Genomic DNA, 19912 nt, shown 5'->3' with positions numbered 1-19912 from the left:
CCTTCTGCCGTTTTGGAACTCGCCGGCTAGTTCTTGTTTGCCCCGGGGGCTCTTCCGCGGTTTGCAAAGCGCCTCGGTCCCCTTCCCCCCCTCGAACATACACCTTCCCTTGCTTCTGGGCGGCTGACTTTGGCCAACTTCCCGATTGTTTCACCTCCCCCCCCCCCCCAACTCCATCCCCCCTTTCAGTCTCTCTCTGCGTCTCCATTGTATATACATGGCGATATAAAAGGCTTGGATGTGCGTTGTCACGTTTCTGGGAAAGCTCTCAAAGGGCTTCGGCTGCAGTGAATCGCTTTGATTTGCAGAGGCTGTCAACGGAAATCACAGCTGTCCTGTACTTTTTTTGTGCGCGTTTTGGAATGCGCTGCCCCTGAAATAGGGTCAGTAATGGGATGTGTATAAAGAGAGCAGAATGTGTGTGTGGGTTGGGGGGGGGGGGGGACGTTGAAGCACAGGATCAGAATGAGCAATCCTTAACTACACAATGTTAATGTTAACATCATCCGTCAATATTTACTAATTATGATTAAAGACTATTACTGGTAGTGGATGGCGTGAATGTCAAATTGCTAAGAAAAAGCTTCAGGAGCAATCTTAAGAAGTGGCTGGAATTTTGGATGGGGCTGAAGGAGGATTAATGGCCCATTAACGGGACCTGATTTCCCCCCAAGTTTTCCATGCGTTTCCATTGGTGCCTTTATTGTCTGCCCCAGCGCCTCTGATTGAACTAAAGGCTGCTCGTTTATAGGAGAGAGAGAGAGAGAGATATCATAGTCCCGATGATTCGGAGAGAGAGAGAGAGGGGTGCGTTTAAAACTTGAGGTGCAGGAGGAGAGCAGGAATCAGACTCGCACCTCTCTTTCTGTCTGTCTGTCTCTCTCTCCGCATACTGCAAAAAAAAACGACCAGCATCACACTGGCTCCCTCCTTGAGCAGATGCACTTCAAATGAAGTTCAATTTTCAAAGATTTCACTTGAGTATTTATGATGATCAAAGTCTTTGGTTTCAAACAGAGTTTAGTGTTTGATCCAGGAGCGAGAGGGAGAGAGAGAGAAGCAAACGAGATTGTGGGGTAGAGGTGGGGGCAGGGAGGAGAGAGCGAGAGATCGAGAATAGACAGGGTGTGTATTGGGGGCTGGTGAGAAACAGGGGGTACGGCGTGAGAGTGAGGGCCAATGTGAAACACAGAACCAGAGGGAGCGCTCCGCAGCGTCCCTGGCGCAGCAACTTGAGACTTGACTGATGTATCTTGGTTCAATCTGCCTTTGAACTGAGGTGGGGATTCCCCACCTCCCCCCCCCCCCCTCCCCTTTCCCTCCCTCCCTCCCTCTGTCTCTGAGTGGGATTTTTGTTTTAAATCCTGACGGACTCGGCGGCAGTGAACCACAGCCGAACGGGGGCGTTCAAACATGACCCGGTGAGCACGGCATCGCACCGTACTCAACACGGATCTGAGAGCTCGGTCCGGGGGAAGAAGGGAAGACAGGACGGAAGGGCACCGGGGCAAGGGGCGGGGGTTCGTACCCGCTCATCGTCCCGAACTGTTCTGCGCCGGTTCACTCCCCCCAGCATGGCTGCTCCAAGAATCTCCAGACCTGTCCCTCTCCTCCTCGCCATCTCGCTCACACTGTCCGGGTAAGGGAGCGATAACGCGGTTCCGTTCTTACGCCTTTACACATGGGCACCCTGTGCTCTGCCAGGGAGATGCCAAAGTGCCTCTCCTTTGGGGACAGGCTGCTCATTCTATTCGAGTGTTCATTTCTTGTCGTTGTGGTTGTTGTCGTTTGCTTCAGGGTGGCCGGGAACGAGATTCTGGGCTTGAAGATCCCCCTGGAGCCCATCCTGACGGCCAACGCAGTGTGCCTGACCCTGCCGGGTCTCAGCAAGCGCCAGTTGGGCCTGTGTGTCCGGAGTCCTGATGTGACCGCCGCCGCCGTGCAGGGAATCCAAGTCGCTATTCACGAGTGTCAGCATCAACTCTGGGACCAGAGGTGGAACTGTTCGACTCTGGAGAACGGGGGCAAGGTCCTGCAGGACACGGTCATCCTGAGCAGAGGTAAGCACCAGCTGTATGGAGAGAGAGAGAGAGTTGGCACATGATAATTCGCCCAGTGGTAGACAGTGAGGACAGGGAGCAGGGTTGGTGGAGAGGAGGCAAGTTCAGTCTGATTCAGAAGGGGAGCCAGAATTCTGCTCAGAACCAGAGGTCATAGTCTCGGGATACGGGATGGGTCACTTAGGACTGAGATGTAGAGAAATGTTAAAAATCACACAACACCAGGTTATAGTCCAACAGGTTTAATTGGAAGCACACTAGCTTTCGGAGCGACGCTCCTTCATCAGGTGATTGCGTCGCTCCGAAAGCTAGTGTGCTTCCAATTAAACCTGTTGGGACTATAATTTGGTGTTGTGTTATTTTTAACTTTGTACACCCCAGTCCAACAGCTCCAAATCGTGGAGAAATGTCTTCACCCAGAGAGTGGGGAGCCTGTGGAATTGTCTGTCGCAGGAAGCAGTTGAGGACAAAACATTGAATGCTTTCAAGAACGAGTTAGATATAGTTCGTCGGGCTTAAAGCGATTCAAGGCTACGGGGGGAGAGAGCAGGAACAGGGGATTGAGTTGGATGATCGACCATGATCCTGTTGAATGGAGGAACAGAGTTGGGGGACGGGGAGTGTGCGCATAGACGGACCAGGCGAGACAGCGACCCCATGTCAACATTGGCACAAATTGCAGGTGTGATGTGAAGGTGCTTGGGAGCGATTGGATGAGTTATGGTCCATAGTGACAATGGTATTCCTGTCGGGGGGAGGGGGGTTGTAGAGAAGAGTTCTTTTTATATACAAACCGACCCCCTCCCCCTCCCCTAACACACATCTCTGGGATTGTATAATGCGACAGTGACCCGGGAAAGTATTGATGCTGTGGAGCCGGTGTTGGACTCCACGCAACAACATGTTCTCGTCCAATAGGTTTATTTGGAAGCACTAGCTGCTCCTTCATCAGGTGGTTGTGGAACAGGACCATAAGACACAGAATTTATAGCAAAAGATTACAGCGTCATGCAGCTGAAATGATATATTGAACAAGCCTATTGAACCTAGATTTGTTCAACATGTCGTTTCAGTTGGCTGACACTGGAATTTTTTTGCTGTAAATTCTGTGACTTATGGTCCTGTTCCACAACCACCCGATGAAGGAGCAGCGCTGCGAAAGCTAGTGCTTCCAAATAAACCTGTTTGCTGTGTGATATAACCTGGTGTTGTGTGATTTGTAACTATGCCCTGGAATTATTGGTAACCCCCCCTCCCCTCAGACGCACATCCACTTTGTCCTCCCCGTGTTACAGAGGTCAGCCCCCGGTGTTTGGCCTGGCCCAGCAGTAGCGGCTCATATGTCCGGATCGCTTGCTCACCTCTAAATTACGACAAGACCTTCGGCTACACAGCAGTCCGACAGCAAATGCATTTTTCCCCCCAAAAAAAGCTGCCAGAATGCACGTAGGTTTTGTACGTTTCCGTGAATTCTGGGTTCTTTGCTAAGAACCGACAGAGGAGCAGTCCTCACTTTGTGCAAGCTGGGAGCGCGAGTGTTTCAAAGCTCCAACTCCGCGGACTTCGATTTCCTCATCAACCTGTTCAGAGATGTTACTATACAGCTCTGGTGGAACTATGAACCCGGGCCTCCTGGTTCACAGATTGGGACACTATAACTGCGCCACAAAGCTCCTTAACAGGAGTTGCCCTGATATCCAGTCCCAATAAATGCTGGGCTGCAAACACAGTCCCGACCGATGCTGGGTATTCGGGTCCGAAGAGAGAGAGAAACCGACTCGGGGGTGGGGAACAGATTTCTGAGAGTACACCATATGTTTGGCGTTCATTGTGTTACAAGGAGCGATGCTTGTACGAAGTGAGTGCGACTAAAACTGTGGCTCAGTGATTAGCACTGCTGCCTGTGTCCCAGGTTCAATTCTAGCCTCGGGCGACTGTCTGTGGGTTTCCTCCCATAGTCTAAAGATGTGCAAGTTAGGTGGATTGGCCAGGCTAAATTGCCCACAGTGTTAGGTACATCAGTCAGAGGGAAATGGGTCTGGGTGGGTTACTCTTTGGAGGGTCGGTGTGGACTTGTTGGGCCGAAGGGCCTGTTTCCACACTGTAAGGAACCTAATCTTAAAAACTGCCAGGCAATGTGATTCCACCAGCGATTTCCTCAGGGAGGATGGGGCCAGATGTTTCACCCCTGGTTTGGGGGGCGGCTGGCCTGCCTCCTCTAGGAGAGTGCTGACGGGTACTCCGTGGGCTTTCAAGCGCTTGGACATGCTGCAGGGTCCATGGACATGTCAGCCCAGGCAGCGGCGTCACTGCTCTTTAATCTGCAAAAAGTTCACCAATTAACTGCAATCTCCTGCCTCGCGTGTCTGTGTCCCCTCCACCCCCCATTATCCACTGAGCCCGCCCCGTTTCTTTACGAAGAAAGGTCTTTGCAGAACCGAAGAAATGCAAAACAAAAACCAACAGATGTTCCAGCTGAATGGCAGATGTGTGCCTCTGGTTGGTTTGTGTTGACTGTGGCTGAATCGCTCCTGCACGATATGATCCCAACCGGCTCGCACCAACGCAACATCTGCAGTGAACCCAAGCCAAGTGAATAGCTGTTATCACCATAATCACCATGTCCACGGAGGAATAGTCCTACTGACGGGATATTCGGGGATAATTGCCTCACTCCAGTTCTCCAGTGGCATGGTCAGATTGAGTGATTGGGTCCAGCGGTGGCAGATGCAGTTCAGTGTGTGGGAAGTGTACAGAGAACGGAACAGGGGCTTTAATTTTTAAAATTATTTAATGGGATGTGGCCTGATGTGAAAATGTATTTGCCTTTAGCTAAATGTCTTGCTAGACCACATCAGAGAACACTGAGAAGTGTTGGAGTCAGGCTCAGGGGAGGTTTACTGGAATGAGCAGGTTGTCTTATGAAGAAAGATTGCCCAGACTGGCTTGTTCCCATTGGAGTTCAGGAGAGGGGCGGGATGACTTTTATACTATCCTGAATGGCTTTGACTAGGTGATGTGAAAAGGATGCTTCCTATTGTGGGTGAGTTCATAGCTTCCCTTTTAGGGGTTTTCCCCCCCAAGAGTTGAGCAACTTTGGAAATCTCTGCCTCAGAAAACAGTGGAGGCAGGGTCATTGAATAGTTTTAAGTGGAGGTAGATAGATTCTTCTTAGGCAGGAAATCAAATGTTATCAGAGATAGAGTCATAGAGTCATACAGCATGGAAACTGACCCTTTGGTCCAATCAGTCTAGGCTGACCATAGTCCGAACCTCAACTAGTCCCACCTGCCTGGCCCATATCCCTCCAAATATTTCTTATTCATGTACTTATCTGGATGTCTTTTAAAGGCTGCAACTGTACCCATGTCCACTACTTCCTCTGGAAATTCATTCCACACACAAATCACTCTCTGTGTAAAGCAAATTGGCCCTTGTCTTTTTACAATCATTCTCCTCTCACCTTAAAACTATACCCCCTAGTCTTGAAATCCCCACACCTGCCATTTACCTTACCTATACTCCTCATGATTTTATAAAACTCTATAAGGTCATGCCTCAACATCCTATGCTTCAATGAAAAGTGTCCCAGCCTATTCACCCTTCCTTTACAACTCACACCTTCCATTCCTGGCAACATCCTGGTAAATCTCTTCTGAACCCTCTCCAGCTTAATAATATCCTTGCTATAACAGGGAGACCAGAACTGGACACAGCATTTTAGAATAGGCCTCACCAATGTTTTGTACAACCTCAACTCCTATACTCAAAGGTATGGGCAATGAAGGCATGCTAAGTGCCTTCTTAACCACCCTGTCTACATGTGATGCAAACTTCAAAACATTATGTACCTGAACCCCTCGGTCTCTATGTTCTACAAACACTACCCAAGGCTCTACTTTTAATTGTATAAGTCTTGCCCTTTTTTTCCCCAAAATGCAATACTTCACATTTATCCAAATGGAACACCATCTGCCATTTTCCAGCCCACTGACTCAATTGATCATTCGCCAGCATCTGGCCCATATCCCTCTAAACCCTTTCTATTCGTTTCAAGTGTATTGCCCAAATTTGAGATTGTACAGTTTTCTTACAAGCTAGAAATATTAGGCAATACCTGCCTCTTACAAAAGCAAACCTCAGAGCAAAATATCCAAGGCCCTTAGTCCCTGATAATAGGATTGCTTGTTCAGTGCCAAGATTAAGCATTCTGCTTCAGCTTATGTACATTTCTGTTTAAAGGCTAGATGGAAATGTGGAATTTGAAACACAAACAGATCAGCTATGATCTTATTGAGGGTCAGGCAGGTTTGACAGATGAATGGCCTATTTCTGCTCCTAAATCATATGTTCATAACCACATTGCTGTGGGTCTGGAGTCACCTGTAGGCCAGACAAGGTAAGGATGACAGATTTCCTGCCCTAAAGGACATAAAAGTCATAGAGATCTCCAGCACAGAAAAAGGCTCTTTAGCCCACCATGTCAATGCTGGCCTGGCCAAAAACAACCACTGAGCTCCTGACAATATGAAATCAGGTAGGTTTTTACAACAATTGATTATGTTCAACATCACTGAGACAAATTTTATATTACACCAGTTACCTACTAGCCCAGTGACAATGTCCCTACTCACTGTTCCTCCTCCCCATACAGTAAGTTCCCTTCTAACTAATGAAATGCCAGAATTGTAAATGGCTACAGAGTTTAGGGAATCTGTGAGCAAAAATCACTGAAAACATTAGGAAGGTACAACAGAACAATTAGAAAGAAGAATATCTCAAGGAAACTTGAATATAACAGATGGAGTTCTGCACTCAGTTCAGGGTTCTGTATCTTAAGAAGAATGTTTGAGCTTGGAGTGGGTATAGGTTCACCAGGTTATATGTTAAAGGAATTGTACAGAAGGACAAGGTGGTATTTCCTTAAGCTTGGAGGTTAAGTAATGAACCCACTAAGGATTATTAAAGGAATTTATAGAACTGCTGGAAAGAAACAATTTCCTCAGATGGTTTGGGGGGGGGGGGGGGGGACAGGGTGGAGGGTCCAGAAGGTGGGGCAGAACTTTAAAATTCAAGCAAGGCCCCTCAAGGGAGATGCTAGGAAGTACTCCTTCACACAATTGGGAATGGAAATTTCCAACTCTCTCTTTTCCCTCCGACCTCGCACCCCAAACAGCTGTGTATGCCAGAAGCCAAGCAAAGACTCGAAAACTGCAGTGGATAGATTTTTGTTCGATAGGGTGTTCCCCACCCCCTCCCCCAGCATCAAGACGAAAACAGTAAGGACTGCATCTGCTAAAAGTCAGAGTCAATAGATGTGAAACTGGAGGAGCACAGCTGGTCAGACAGCATCAGAGGAGCAGGAAAGGCATCGTTTTGGGCCGAAACCCTTTTCAGGACTGGGGAGGGGGAGGGGAGTCCAGAAGTAAAGAAAGGGAGAAGGGTTGGCCTGGAGGAAGGGCAGGTGGGATGGTGATGGGTAGATGCAGGTCTAGGGTTATTGTGATTGGTCAGTGGGAAGGGTGGAGAGGATAGATGAGGAGGAAGATGGACAGGTTAGGTCAGGTCAGGGAGGCAAGGAGGAGGGGGGAGGGCTAGGCATGGAGAAGGCTGGGGACAGAGGGACTTTGAAGCTGGTAAAGTCAACGTTGAGGCCATTGGGCTGTCAGCTTTCCAGGCGAAATATCAGGTGTTGTTCCTCCAGTTTCCTTTTGGCCTCACTCTGACAATGGAGGAGGCCAAGGATGAATGTGTTGCCGGGGGAACTAAAGTGGATGGCAATCGGAAGGTCGGGTTGGTTAATGTGTGCATAGTGCAGACGCTCTGCCAACCGGGTCAAGTCACACTCCAGGGCTAGATGACCAAGGAAGTTGTATTCATAACATAGCCAAACAGGTTAACATTCAACCTGCAAATCCTTTTAACCCAATAGCAGGCAGTAAGAGCAGGAGAGATTCAGGGTCAGCCATGTGATGGAAAGAAATTGGACCCTCTACCATCACTGCCCATTGATCCTGACTACAACATGTACAGTATATAGAATGCAACATGTAATTGAATATGGAATTGTCATGAACGTGAAGCACATTTACGTGAAACTCAACATGTAGTTGAAATACAGTCATCTGAAATGCAACAGCCCGAGTGGTCTATAACACACCATCATAAGGGGCAGGGTGGGGAGCTGGGCTAGCAGGATGCAGATGAATGGGAGAACAGGCTGGCGGGGCTGATTGGCCTCCGTCTGTCCCCATGTAACTCCATTGGAAAGAGATGGACAGCATTCTGAAGTGGTATGTGTGTAATTTTGCAGGCGCCTGTGTTAAGCTCAGGTCTCTCTCACATAGTAATGTTGCAACAAACAGGCTGAAGGCCCATTGCTGCATCTCGGTTCAACGGCCAGCTTCGCTTAAATGTGTAAAGCCTTGGAATTGCACCTCGGTGACCCTCATGTTCTTGTGCCCGAGCAGGTTTTCGGGAAAGCGCCTTCATGTTTTCGCTGCTGGCCGCGGGGGTTACCCACTCAGTGGCGACAGCCTGTAGCCTGGGGAAGCTCCGTGGCTGCGGCTGCGACCTCAAGCGGAGGGAAGACGACCAGAACCTGCGCTTCAAGCTCCACCAGCTCCGGGTGCAGGCCCTGACCCAGGGCATCCCAGTCTCAATCCCCGAGCCCGAACAGCGTTACCCCGGCCTCCAAGACTCCTGGGAGCGGGGGGACTGCAACCATGACATCGAATTCGGGGAGAAGTTCTCCAGGGACTTTCTGGACTCCCGGGAAACCTCGAGAGACATCCATGGGAGAATGAGACTGCACAACAACAAGCTGGGAAGACAGGTAAACACATCTGTGTGTCTGGACCATTCATTGGTCAGTCTGGTGCCTGTCGTTTTGTCCAGAACCCGTGTCAGTGAAATTGATCCTTAGTATACTCTGGGATGAAAGGAAGGTCAGTTTAAAATGTTCCAATTCTATCTCGGTAATATGATCTGAGAATTTTGGAGTATTTCAGTTCTACAGCAACCAATATCCCACTAGTTCTAAATAAAAGCTGCTCCGACTTGTAGCTGAGTGTTAAACAGCGCCAGTCAGCATGTTAGCGGCGCCAAAGAGCATATTAGCGACGCTCAATTATCTTATCCACGGGGGAATTGTACCTGTGCCTGCTGAATTGTCATCTGTTTGTCTTTAAATCAGAAAGGAAGGCCGCCGATGTTTGTAGCATTAGCAGTTCAGTCCCTCAGGCTGGCAGTGAAGGGTTGTAAACCAGGTTTGGGGAAGTGCTGTCCTGTCCGAGTTGAGAGTGAAATGCCTGAATCTCGATTGAGCCAGTGTCGCTAATTATAGTTTGGGCTGTGATCCAGGCAACAACTGATCGTGTTCACAAGACACAAATGCTAAACCAAAGACTAGAGTTATGCAATCTGAAAAAAAAAGCGGGATAAGTATTTGCTTTTTTTTAAAAAAACCGTCTTGGGCCTTGCTTTTCTGGTCATTTCAACAATCCAACAGAGCCATCTTATGAGAGATGTTTAAGCCTCAGCCAAACCTGTTTCTCAAGGGCATGAAGATCAGGATAGTGGATAGAAGTGGCTGTAGTTTATATGCTAGCACAGATGAAATGTGGCGATTATTAACATAAATCCTTAACAATTTATACATCCATGTTGTCCTGAAAGCACGTTTGAATAAGCTGAGTATGCCAGTGAGCTGAATGCATGGGCACACAGTGCCAATATGGTGACTAGTTGGAACACTCATGCTTTGGCACAGGAGTGTAATGATGCCTGTGTGACCATGGCAGAATATTGGCTCAAATTGGCAAGTTTTGGTTTTGGTTTGAAGACACTCTCTGCTTTTAATTAGTTTTTTTTAATTACTACAGTTGCCCCACCTCTTACCTTTACTAACCATCTGAGAATAGTAGGCTGTCTTCTGTGATTAGGATTATGTCTGACTGGAATCTATATTGCAGTCTTTACTGATTTGGCAGCTTTCTGCTTTAAATGTATCATTTAATCCTTCAACATAGGAAGAATCCATTTTCAGTGCGTGCAGGAAGTTGATCAGGAAATCCCTGCTCACTCCAACTCTTTCTGACTGATTTCACTCATCCTCAATTTCTTAACAACAGTAATTTGAGGAAAAGCCTCCCACACTCAGTTAAACTGAAACCAGGCAGCTGTGAGTTAATAGGGCCCAGGAGGGCATACACACAACCATCACAATGAGAAATGTCCCTCCATGTACCACATTTCAATTTCTGAAGAAGAGTTTCATTCATAAGTTTTGTTAAATCTTTCAGCCAGCATCAAGGTAGTCCTTCTATATCTGGTGACAGACCTTTTTGTTTAACTATTCAAGTCTTTCCCAATGATCATTTAAAATGTGATATGAATTGAGAACTGAAGGTCCATTTCTGCAATTTTAGTGAATCGTAAATAATAGAGAATGGTAGGAAGCCATTTAGCCCCCCACACCCTTGCCTTCATTATTCATTATATCTATCTATGTCAAAACCAGTTGCACATTCCATTGGAAGCTGCTATGTAAACACTTCCTGTGAGAATTCTCACTTTAAGACGACCACATTTACTGTGAAGATAGTAGGTGGCACCATAGCAGGAATCTCAATGTTAGACCTCACTTGCTTGTCACAGTACCCTCAGTGTCTTGGAATCCTGTTGATTTATTCTCAGTGCTCCTATAGAACTCTCTCTACTGTGTGTGCATTTGATAACTTTCTTTTTCACTTTTTTTATTTAAATCTTAATATCTTGCCGACTTTCCAATCATTTTGAGTTTCCCTTCAATTTGGTCCCAGTAAGCTCCTGATTTTGGTTTCGTTTTCAACATTCTTAATCTCCTAAATAATCTGCCTTTCATCTAATTTTTTTCCATTTCCACCCCACTCTTCATGAACATTATCTTGTGTGTGTGCTTGCCTCTGCTCTGGTTCCAGACGAACTTGTCTAGTATTACCACCATTTTTGCCAATGCCAATGCCCAATGGCCACAATTGCTTTCCATCTTCACCATTGATATCATCTTCCATCACAGATACTGTGCCATCAATTAACTGTAAGCTTGCTTTTTAGCAACTGAGGGTGGTTTATCTGGAATCCTTCTTGGCCATTTGCAGGTTATCCAACGTCACAACTTACTTTGAAGGGACAGTAAAAGAAACGAATATTATTTAAATGGTAATAAAAGCAGAAAGCTGTAACACAAGGAAACTTGGGGTGTACTTGTACACAAAACACAGAAAGCTAACACACAGGGGCAGCAGTTAAGCAGGAAGACTGATAGAATGTTAGCTTTATTTCAAGGGGGTTGGAGTATAATGGTAGGTAAGTCTTACTGCAACTGTACAAGGTGCTGGTGAGACCATATCTGGAGTATTGAGAGCAGTTTTGGTCCTCTTATTTAAGAAAATATATCATTTCATTGGAGGCAGTTCAAAGAGGGCTCACTGGGATGATCCCCAGTATGGAGGGACTGCCTTATGAGCAAAGGCTAAACAGGTTGGGACTCTCATTGGAATTTAGAATAATGAGAGGTAATCTCATTGAAATATATAGGATTCCTAAGGGGCTTAACAGGGTAAATGGTAAGAGGATGTTTCCCCTCATGGGAGAGTTGAGGACCAGACGGCATAGTCTCAACATAAAGGGGAACCAATTTAAGACCGAGATGAAAAGGAATTTCTTCTCTCAGAGGCTTATGAGTCTTCAGAACTGCACATCACAGCGAGCTGTGGAGGCAGAGCTCTTGTGTATATTTAAGGCTGAGATGGGTAGATCCTTGATCAGTCAGGGAGTCAAGGGTTATGGGGAAAGGGCTGAAAAGTGAACATGAAGAATGTTGCATCAGCCATGCTCCTGTTGAACGGCAGAGAGGCTCAAGGGGCCAAATGTTCCTATTTCTGATGGTTTTGATGAGCTGAGGCAGCAACAAAGTTGAACTATATTACAGAGGTGGACATGAGTAGTCTTTTATGTAACAAATCAGCAATATATCCCACTAGAAATGCACAATCCTTTGAGAAAACAAAGCCAGCAGTTCCCAATGTTGCACTCATTGACTGATGAAACAAAACAGACACTGAAATGGTTTACAACAACAAACAAAGATTCATTACAACAAATATCATTCAACACATATCATGGCATTCCCCCAATACATCTTTTGGTAAACTTACATATGCACACAAATTGCAGCACAGGACTACAGATAAACTATCATAAGGTACAAATATCACGACCAGCAACAAATTAACTGAAAGTGAAACATTGACTGTGAGTCAAGTTGCACAGAGAAATTAAACACACAGAATGAGAGAGTAATACAGTAGGAGCCACTGTGAGCAATGTCGCAGATCTGCCAGGAATATATTATACCCCTGAAATTGGGAACTTAAATGTCCTGAGCCCATTAAACTCTCTGGGTGAGGCTGTAAATGGTGCATATTGTTCTTAGTTGGTCCTCGGTCGTAGACATAGTCATATTGAACTTTGAGTCATACAGCACAGAAACAGATCAACTTGCAAACAGTGAGAAAGCAGAAAAGAGACAGCAGCAAACCTGAGGTCCTATCCTGCTTTTTCCATGATGGGTGCAGATATGCTGCTGCACATTTCCATATTCCTAGCATTTTCCCTTTATTTTTGGAAGGGATTCTACTGCAATGTTTTGGAAGAAGAGAGGGGTATTCTTTCTGGTGTCCTGGCCAATGTTTTATTTCTCAATCAGCATCACAAAAGCAGATTATCTGATCGCATTGCCGCTTTCGAGAGCTTGCTGTGCGCAAATTGGCTGCTGCACTTCCAACCTTGCAATGGTGTTTACAGCTCGATAAGGGCCTCATTAGCATAAAGCACGTTTGGGATGCCCTGGAGGAAAAAAAAGGCGCTATGTAAATGCAAGTCTTTCTTTTCTTTCTCATTTTTCCAGTGAAGAAGCACCTCTCCCCCACTCACATCTCTGCCCTCCCAGTTATCTATGAGCAGGACCGCCAGAGATTTACAAGTATGTCATAGATTGGACTGCTCCAGGCAAGGATAGACTAGCATCTGATAACAGGGTTCCTATCAGATCATTCACTTTGATTTGTGTGTTGTATTCAGAGGGTGATGGAGAGGGGTTAGTCAGTCTGTTCATTGCTCTAGTCCTTCCTTTGCTCTTTCTGTTTGATTGCTTTTCTTCTGAATTTCAGGCAGTGATTGACAACATGAAACGCAAGTGTAAATGTCACGGCACCTCCGGCAGTTGCCAGTTTAAAACTTGCTGGCAGGTGACCCCTGATTTTCGACGGGTCGGGGCTGTGTTGAAGGAGCGATTCCAGAACGCGGTCTTCATCAAAACGCACAATAAAAACACAGGCCAGTTCAGCCTGAAGCCCAGCAGGAAGAGGATTTACAAGGACATGGTGTACTTTGAGAAATCTCCTGATTTCTGTGAGAAGGACCTTGGCACGGACTCTCCAGGCACACGGGGAAGGGTCTGCAATAAGACAAGCCAGGGGATGGACAACTGTGACAGCTTATGCTGTGGGAGAGGGCACAACATCCTGAAGCAGAGCCGCAGTGAGCGGTGCCACTGCCGGTTCCACTGGTGTTGCTATGTGTTGTGCGACGAGTGCAGGGTGAGCGAGTGGGTCAACGTGTGCAAGTAAACCATCACAACGCTCCCCACACTGGGCCAGCTTCATTCTCATGCAATACAGACTCTTTCTGTCTTTTTTTTTCCACTACATATTTTAATGGGCAAAAGGCGTACCCAAGTGTAACGTGACTGGAGGCTGTCCTTGTCACAATTGATTGACAGACATCAATTTGACATTATAGGGGAGGGGATGAAAGCAACAGCACGTCGGGGGTGGGGGGGGAGGGGGGGGGAGGGTGGACAGGTACCTCTGAGTTTCTGAGTCCTTTAAAAGCTGCCTCGTCCCACTCCTAACCTTTGGATCTATTCTTGAACTTGCACCTGATGCTATCACTGAGGTGAATGTCTGTGCCAACCCTTCCTAATGTGTACAGAGGCTCCAGCGTGACCCTGTTTATTAAGTCTCTTCCACTTTCTCGCAGACTGTGCCCACTACAGTTGGAACTGCCACTCTGCTTATTCTCTGGCCAGCGGCATTTTCAGAATGAACACAACAATCCGCCCCGCCCTGCCCCCTGCAGTGTTCAGCATATTGGTGGGATCATGACAGAGGAGATGGCTTGCTGTAAGATCTGTACGCATAGTAGCAGCATGGATCCAGGATTGTCATCCATGGGGATAACGGATGTAAAAGTGATTCCACGGCAAGGATGAGCACAGCAGAAACCTGAGCTACGTTCAGTGTCAATAGCCACCATCAACAAATATGAGGCAACACCTTGTTACTAAGTTTGTGTCCCTCATAAAAGGGCCAGTTCAGTTCTTACAAGCTGGACATGTAGCAGGGGATTGTTGGGGAAATAGAGCAGTGAGAACCAAAGGCACCTTACAAGAGAGATATTTTCAAAGTGCAGCAGGAAGGTGGAGTAGTTTTGGAAGAGAGGTGCAATGATTACAAGATCAGTCCCCACTGGTTAAGCAGAAAGAATGAAAGAGCAGCAGCAATCCTGAGCCAGAGGAATGGAGAAGTCTGGGTTGGGCACCCCCTGGAGAAGATTACTCATACACTGAGGAGAAACCATGGAGGGATTCGAAACTCAGGATGAACTCAATCCCTGGGCCACTAAGAGTTGGAAGAGGACAAAGATGGCTTTAGCGGGCATCACTAGGCAAGTGAGAGCATGGGCAAGAGAGGTTTGTATTATTTGAGGATTGAAGGGTGGAAGTGAAAGGAAAGCTAAGGAGAACACCTCAAAGTTCTGATGGACAGGCATAATAGAAAATGAAAGAAGCTGCTAATGTTTTGGAAGCTGCAGAAAGATGGAATCTCGAGCCATAGAGTCACAGAGATGTATAGCATGGAAACAGACCCTTCAGTCCAACCCGTCCTTGCCGACCAGATATCCCAAATCAATCTAGTCCCACCTGCCAGCACCCAGACCATATCCCTCCAAACCCTTCCTTATTTATATACCCATCCAAATGCTTTTTCAGGTCAGGATCCAGTAACCTTAGGACATCACTGGGTTCAGCCTGAACAGTTGCTCGGACTGAGTGCCAGAGGCAGGTAAACATTGGCAAAAATTAGAGAAACTGATGTTAGTTTTGACAGACCAAAGTGGACCGAATAGTGCAGACGTGTGTTGATCAAGGCATGTAGCTGCACAGATGAAGCATTGTGTGCGGAATGAGAAATGGAATGTTGTTGAGCTGGATTTTTACTTTAGCCAAATGCCACCCCAAGTTCTCACCTTTATGGAGGTTTATAAAATCATGAGGGGCATAGATAGGCTAAATAGACAAAGTCTTTTCCCTAGGGTGGGGGATTCCAGAGCTAGAGGGTATAGGTTTAGGGAGAGAGGGGAAAGATATAAAAGGGACCTAAGGGGCAACTTTTTAATGCAGAGGGCGGGGCGTTTATGGAATGAGCTGCCAGAGGAAGTGGTGGACGCAAGTACAAGCGCAACATTTAAAAGGCATCTGGATGGATATATGAATAGGAAAGGTTTAGGGGAATATGGGCCAAGTGCTGGCAAATGGGAATAGATTAGGTTAGGATATCTGGTCGGCATGGATGAGTTGGACTGAAGTGTCTATTTTCGTGCTGTACATATCTATGACTCTAAAGTGGAAGAAGATCAAATACCAGTTCAGATCAAACAGTGGAAGCTCATGGGGGTTGTTTGAAACACACTGTTAGCATGAAAGGAACCCAGAGACTGTCTGTTCTGCTCAGTTTTAATTTCAGAATCACTTTGATAAATCAAGTACAAAGGATTTCCTGTTAAATTACATATCACTTATTATTTAACAAATATTCTGCCTGCTTATTAACTCACATTACAGCCCAGGAGGTTCAAATCCTTCTTAGCAAAGTGTTCAGTGAGGTGGTGGCCGAGTGATATTATTGCTCAAATATTAAACCAGTGACCCAGCTAGTGTTCCACAGATTTGAGTTCAAATCCCACCATGGCAGATGGTAGAGTCTGAACTCAAAAGAATAATCTGGAATTAAGAGTCTAATGATGATCATGAATCCATTGTTGATTGTTGGAAAAACCCATCTGGTTCACTAATTTCCTTTAGGGAAGGGAACTGCCATCCTTACTTGGTCTGGCCCACATGTGACTTCAGACCCACAGCAATGTGGTTGACTTTTAACTGCCCTCTGGACAATAAATGTGGCTGAGCCAGCGATGCCCACATCCTGTAAATGAATTTTTAAAATGTGGTGGCTTGGCAGACCTTTGGAATTCAGTTCTGTGTGGTAGAGGCTGAAGTGGGTGGGGGAGGAAGTAGTGCTTGAACCTTTGGGGGGGGGGCATGGTGGAAATACAGTGTAAAGAAATGTCTTGCCCTGCCAAACCTGTGCCACAACCTGCCAATACTTTGCAAGTGATCTGCGATTATTCCCGACCCATAAAGTGCGCTTTGAAATGGAAATTGGCTGGAACAGCTGAAGAAAGATGTTGGAACTTCAAAGTCAGGTGCTGAAACTGCTTGGTGAATCAGCCTAATTAAAATTTAACAATCGAGTCGACTGCACTTGCTGCTCACAATGTGGTCTCCTCTACATTGGGAAAATGAAGCGTGGATTAGGTGACTGCTTTGCAGAACATCTATATTCTGTCCGCAAAAACAAAATCCTCTGTGTTTCCAGTTGCCTGCCACTTCAACACACACCCTGTTCCCTGGACAACATCCCTAACTCAGGCTTGCTACTGTGTTCCAATGCAGTTCAGCGCAAGCTGGAAGTACAGCACCTCATTTCCACTTGGGAACTTGACAGCCTTCTGGGCTCAATATCAAGTTCAACAAAGTTAGGGCTTGAGGCACCTTTTCCCATGTCTTTACTCCCAGCCCCTTCACACCAGGCCTTGCTATCACATGGTCTGCCAAAACACATAACTCATTGTTAGCCACTAATTGTCCATTGTTAGCTATTCATTCTCCTTATCTGATCGTTATCCACTCCTTTGCCTGTCCAACTGTTCTTCTCTCTCTTTGGGCTCTATCTCTATCAATTGTTTGCTCCTTACCTCAACCCTCCCACCCTATCTTCTGCATAAGAACCAACTTTTTCCTAGCTACCTTCAGCTCTGAGGCAGGGTAAGTGGACCTGAAATGTTAACTCTGATTTCTGTCCACAGATGTTCTCCACCTGTTGAGCTTTTCCAGCAATTTCTGTTTTTGTAATTTATTTAACATCCTGAGGCTTTCATCTGAGGAACACATGGCAAACCTCAGCGGTGTGCATATTCCAACATGGGCAATGTATGTTTAAGTGGATGCAAGTGTTTTGTCTAAGAACTTATATGTTTTAACAAATATTTAATACAATTCAATTCAACTTCCAGACTTTTGGCAGCAACCTTGGAAATGGCATTATTGACCATTAACTGTCAGCATTCTTCCTCAAGTGCTCTGTTCACCTGTATTGTGCTTATTTCATCTGGAATATACCTTCATGTTTTTAACATTTGTATTAATTGTCTGGTTACTTAAACTGCTGTATCTGGATGGCTAACTGGGAAATTTCAGCAATGCTTTGTCATCTTCAAAGGCAGGGTGCTAAGTGAAACCAATGGTATCTAGACTGGAGGTAAGCAGCAGAAACTGAACACTTGTTTGAGACTTTCCTTCCCCCTTTAAGATGCAGCGACTATTATTGCCCTGCTCTGAGCAGCACTGTATTCACTCATAGATACAAAGCGGCCCAAGCTTTCCAAATTCTTAGGCGCAAGCCTTTCCTCACTCTGTAGATATTTCCTACTCAGCCTGTTCAGAGATGTCATGACACATTTCTGGAGCAAGTGGTACTTGAACCCAGGCCTTCAGGCCCAGAGGTAGGGACACTAGCACTGCTCCACAAGAGCCCCCATTTTGTGGGCTGACTGCCATGGGAATGTAATGGTGACATATTATGTCACCAAGCCTCTGAAATTTCTCTGTCGCTCCAACTCTGGCATCCTATGCATTCCTGGTTTCCTTCACCTCACCGTAGGCCATCATTCATTCAGCTGCCTCATTCCCAAACACCAGAATTCCCTCCCTCCCCTGCCTTCAGAATATACCTCTGTCTGAAATTTTGGCCACTTTCCCTGACCTCTCCACATGAGGCTCAATGTCGAATTCTAAATGAGTGCTCTCATGTGCAGCACTCTGGGTTTCTTCACTACCTTAAAGGCGCTACCTAAATGTGACTTGTTGTTTTGCTAATGACTGATAGAAGAGTGTTGTGCCTTGAAGCTGTCAAGACCAATAAAGATTCTGGTATAGCTAATTAGGCACAGCACCAAATACAGTTATACCAAACCAGACATCTCAACCGTGTACAACTCGGCTGAGGAACTTGAGGCAATGTGCCGAACAACAGCTCATATTCAGAGAGTACAGAAAAAGTGAGGTGTGACAATTTGAGTTGAATATATCATGCTGTCATAGGTGCAATCCTGTTGGATACTCAGTGTCTTTTGAAGTTGAAAATATTATTGTTCTCTCACATTTGCAAAGTAATTTATTATAGATATACAGCTATTTGCTTTCATACATTTTGATGCAGCAAGCTGATGCCCCTCTGCTACGACCTCAGCCCACTTTGATTGCGCTTTTGCAGAAAAAGTGATATGCACCGAACGGATAGGTTCCAATCAATGTAAAAACTCTTCCCAGAGAGGAAAGAGGTGAACAATCTGGAATGCAGTGCCTGACAGTGTGGCAGAGGTGGAGCCAATCAAGCCATTCATAAGGGATTTGGATCATTTTATGAAAAGATTTGTAGGAAGTGGGTTGGTGAGGTGCTCTTACAGAGACCAACGTGGACATGGCCTCCTTCTGTGCTTTTAACTATTCTGCTATTCTCTCAAGGTAGTGGAGCCTGGAATTCTCACTACATAAATCTCAACTAAAAAAAGGTCAAACCCAGTACACAGGAAATGTCTCATTGGAATGAAAATTGTGGAATTATTATTGAAGTGGGGGACTGATTCTGTTTCTGATCATAGTTCAATATTCTTCGAGCGCAATTAAGATGTATCAACCATTGCACTTCCAAAGTTTTAAGGGCTGACTCTTATACCCCTGAATATTGTGTTAAAATGTACGGATACTGAAGTGGAACGAAGGACATCAGATTAATACAGTGAACCATGGGGCTCATTGCTGTTGTTTCATGCTGCACTCTTTGGTGTTAATACTCTACCGCCACAGTCTTAAAATGAGTCTTTATGAAATCTATTCTCACTTTGGTGCTGCATTTGAAACTTGTTCTTCTAACTTACATAGGATGATGTAACGTGAGGTGCTTTCCTTCCCATCCCTTGCTCCTCTCAACACCATGAATCACACATAGCTTTTCAGTGTAATTTTTAGCCATGAAATAGAACATTGCTATGTCTCACTTTCATGGCAGTTCATCTTTATCAGGTCAGAACTGTTATCATTCATTGTTTCATTTTAAATGAAAATATCTCCAGAAACCTGAGTCTTGGAATTTGAAAATGACATTCTGAAACTAGACACAGCTGAGAATAGCTGGCCAGAAACATTCCCAGTATACTGCACAAACACAGATTACCTCTCTGCAGATCAGAGATTAGATTACTTACAGTGTGGAAACAGGCCCTTCGGCCCAACCAGTCCACACCAACCCTCCGAAGAGTAACTCACCCAGACCCATTTCCCTCTGACTAATGCACCGAACACTATGGGCAATTTAACATGGCCAATTCACCTGACCGGCACATCTTTG

General features: G+C 45.9%; 1 protein-coding gene across 2 annotated transcripts in view; it reads left to right on the top strand.

The window, feature by feature from the left end:
- Positions 1-1352: 1352 nt before the first annotated feature.
- The window catches only part of wnt10b (wingless-type MMTV integration site family, member 10b), a 117603-nt gene continuing 99043 nt past the window's right edge, over positions 1353-19912 (top strand). Inside the window, exons 1-4 of one of the 2 annotated variants that reach the window (XM_072567010.1) lie at positions 1353-1639; positions 1798-2060; positions 8531-8895; positions 13274-13898. In XM_072567010.1, the coding sequence (XP_072423111.1) occupies positions 1575-1639; positions 1798-2060; positions 8531-8895; positions 13274-13732 (1152 nt within the window). In that variant the 5' untranslated portion in view covers positions 1353-1574 and the 3' untranslated portion in view covers positions 13733-13898. Of the gene's footprint in view, positions 1640-1797; positions 2061-8530; positions 8896-13273; positions 13899-19912 lie in introns of those variants that run through there. The other variant, XM_072567009.1, reaches the window with a different exon arrangement.

The sequence above is a fragment of the Chiloscyllium punctatum genome, chromosome X (assembly GCF_047496795.1).
Source record: "Chiloscyllium punctatum isolate Juve2018m chromosome X, sChiPun1.3, whole genome shotgun sequence".
Taxonomy (NCBI): domain Eukaryota; kingdom Metazoa; phylum Chordata; class Chondrichthyes; order Orectolobiformes; family Hemiscylliidae; genus Chiloscyllium; species Chiloscyllium punctatum.
This window is presented reverse-complemented; position numbering and strand designations above follow the sequence as displayed.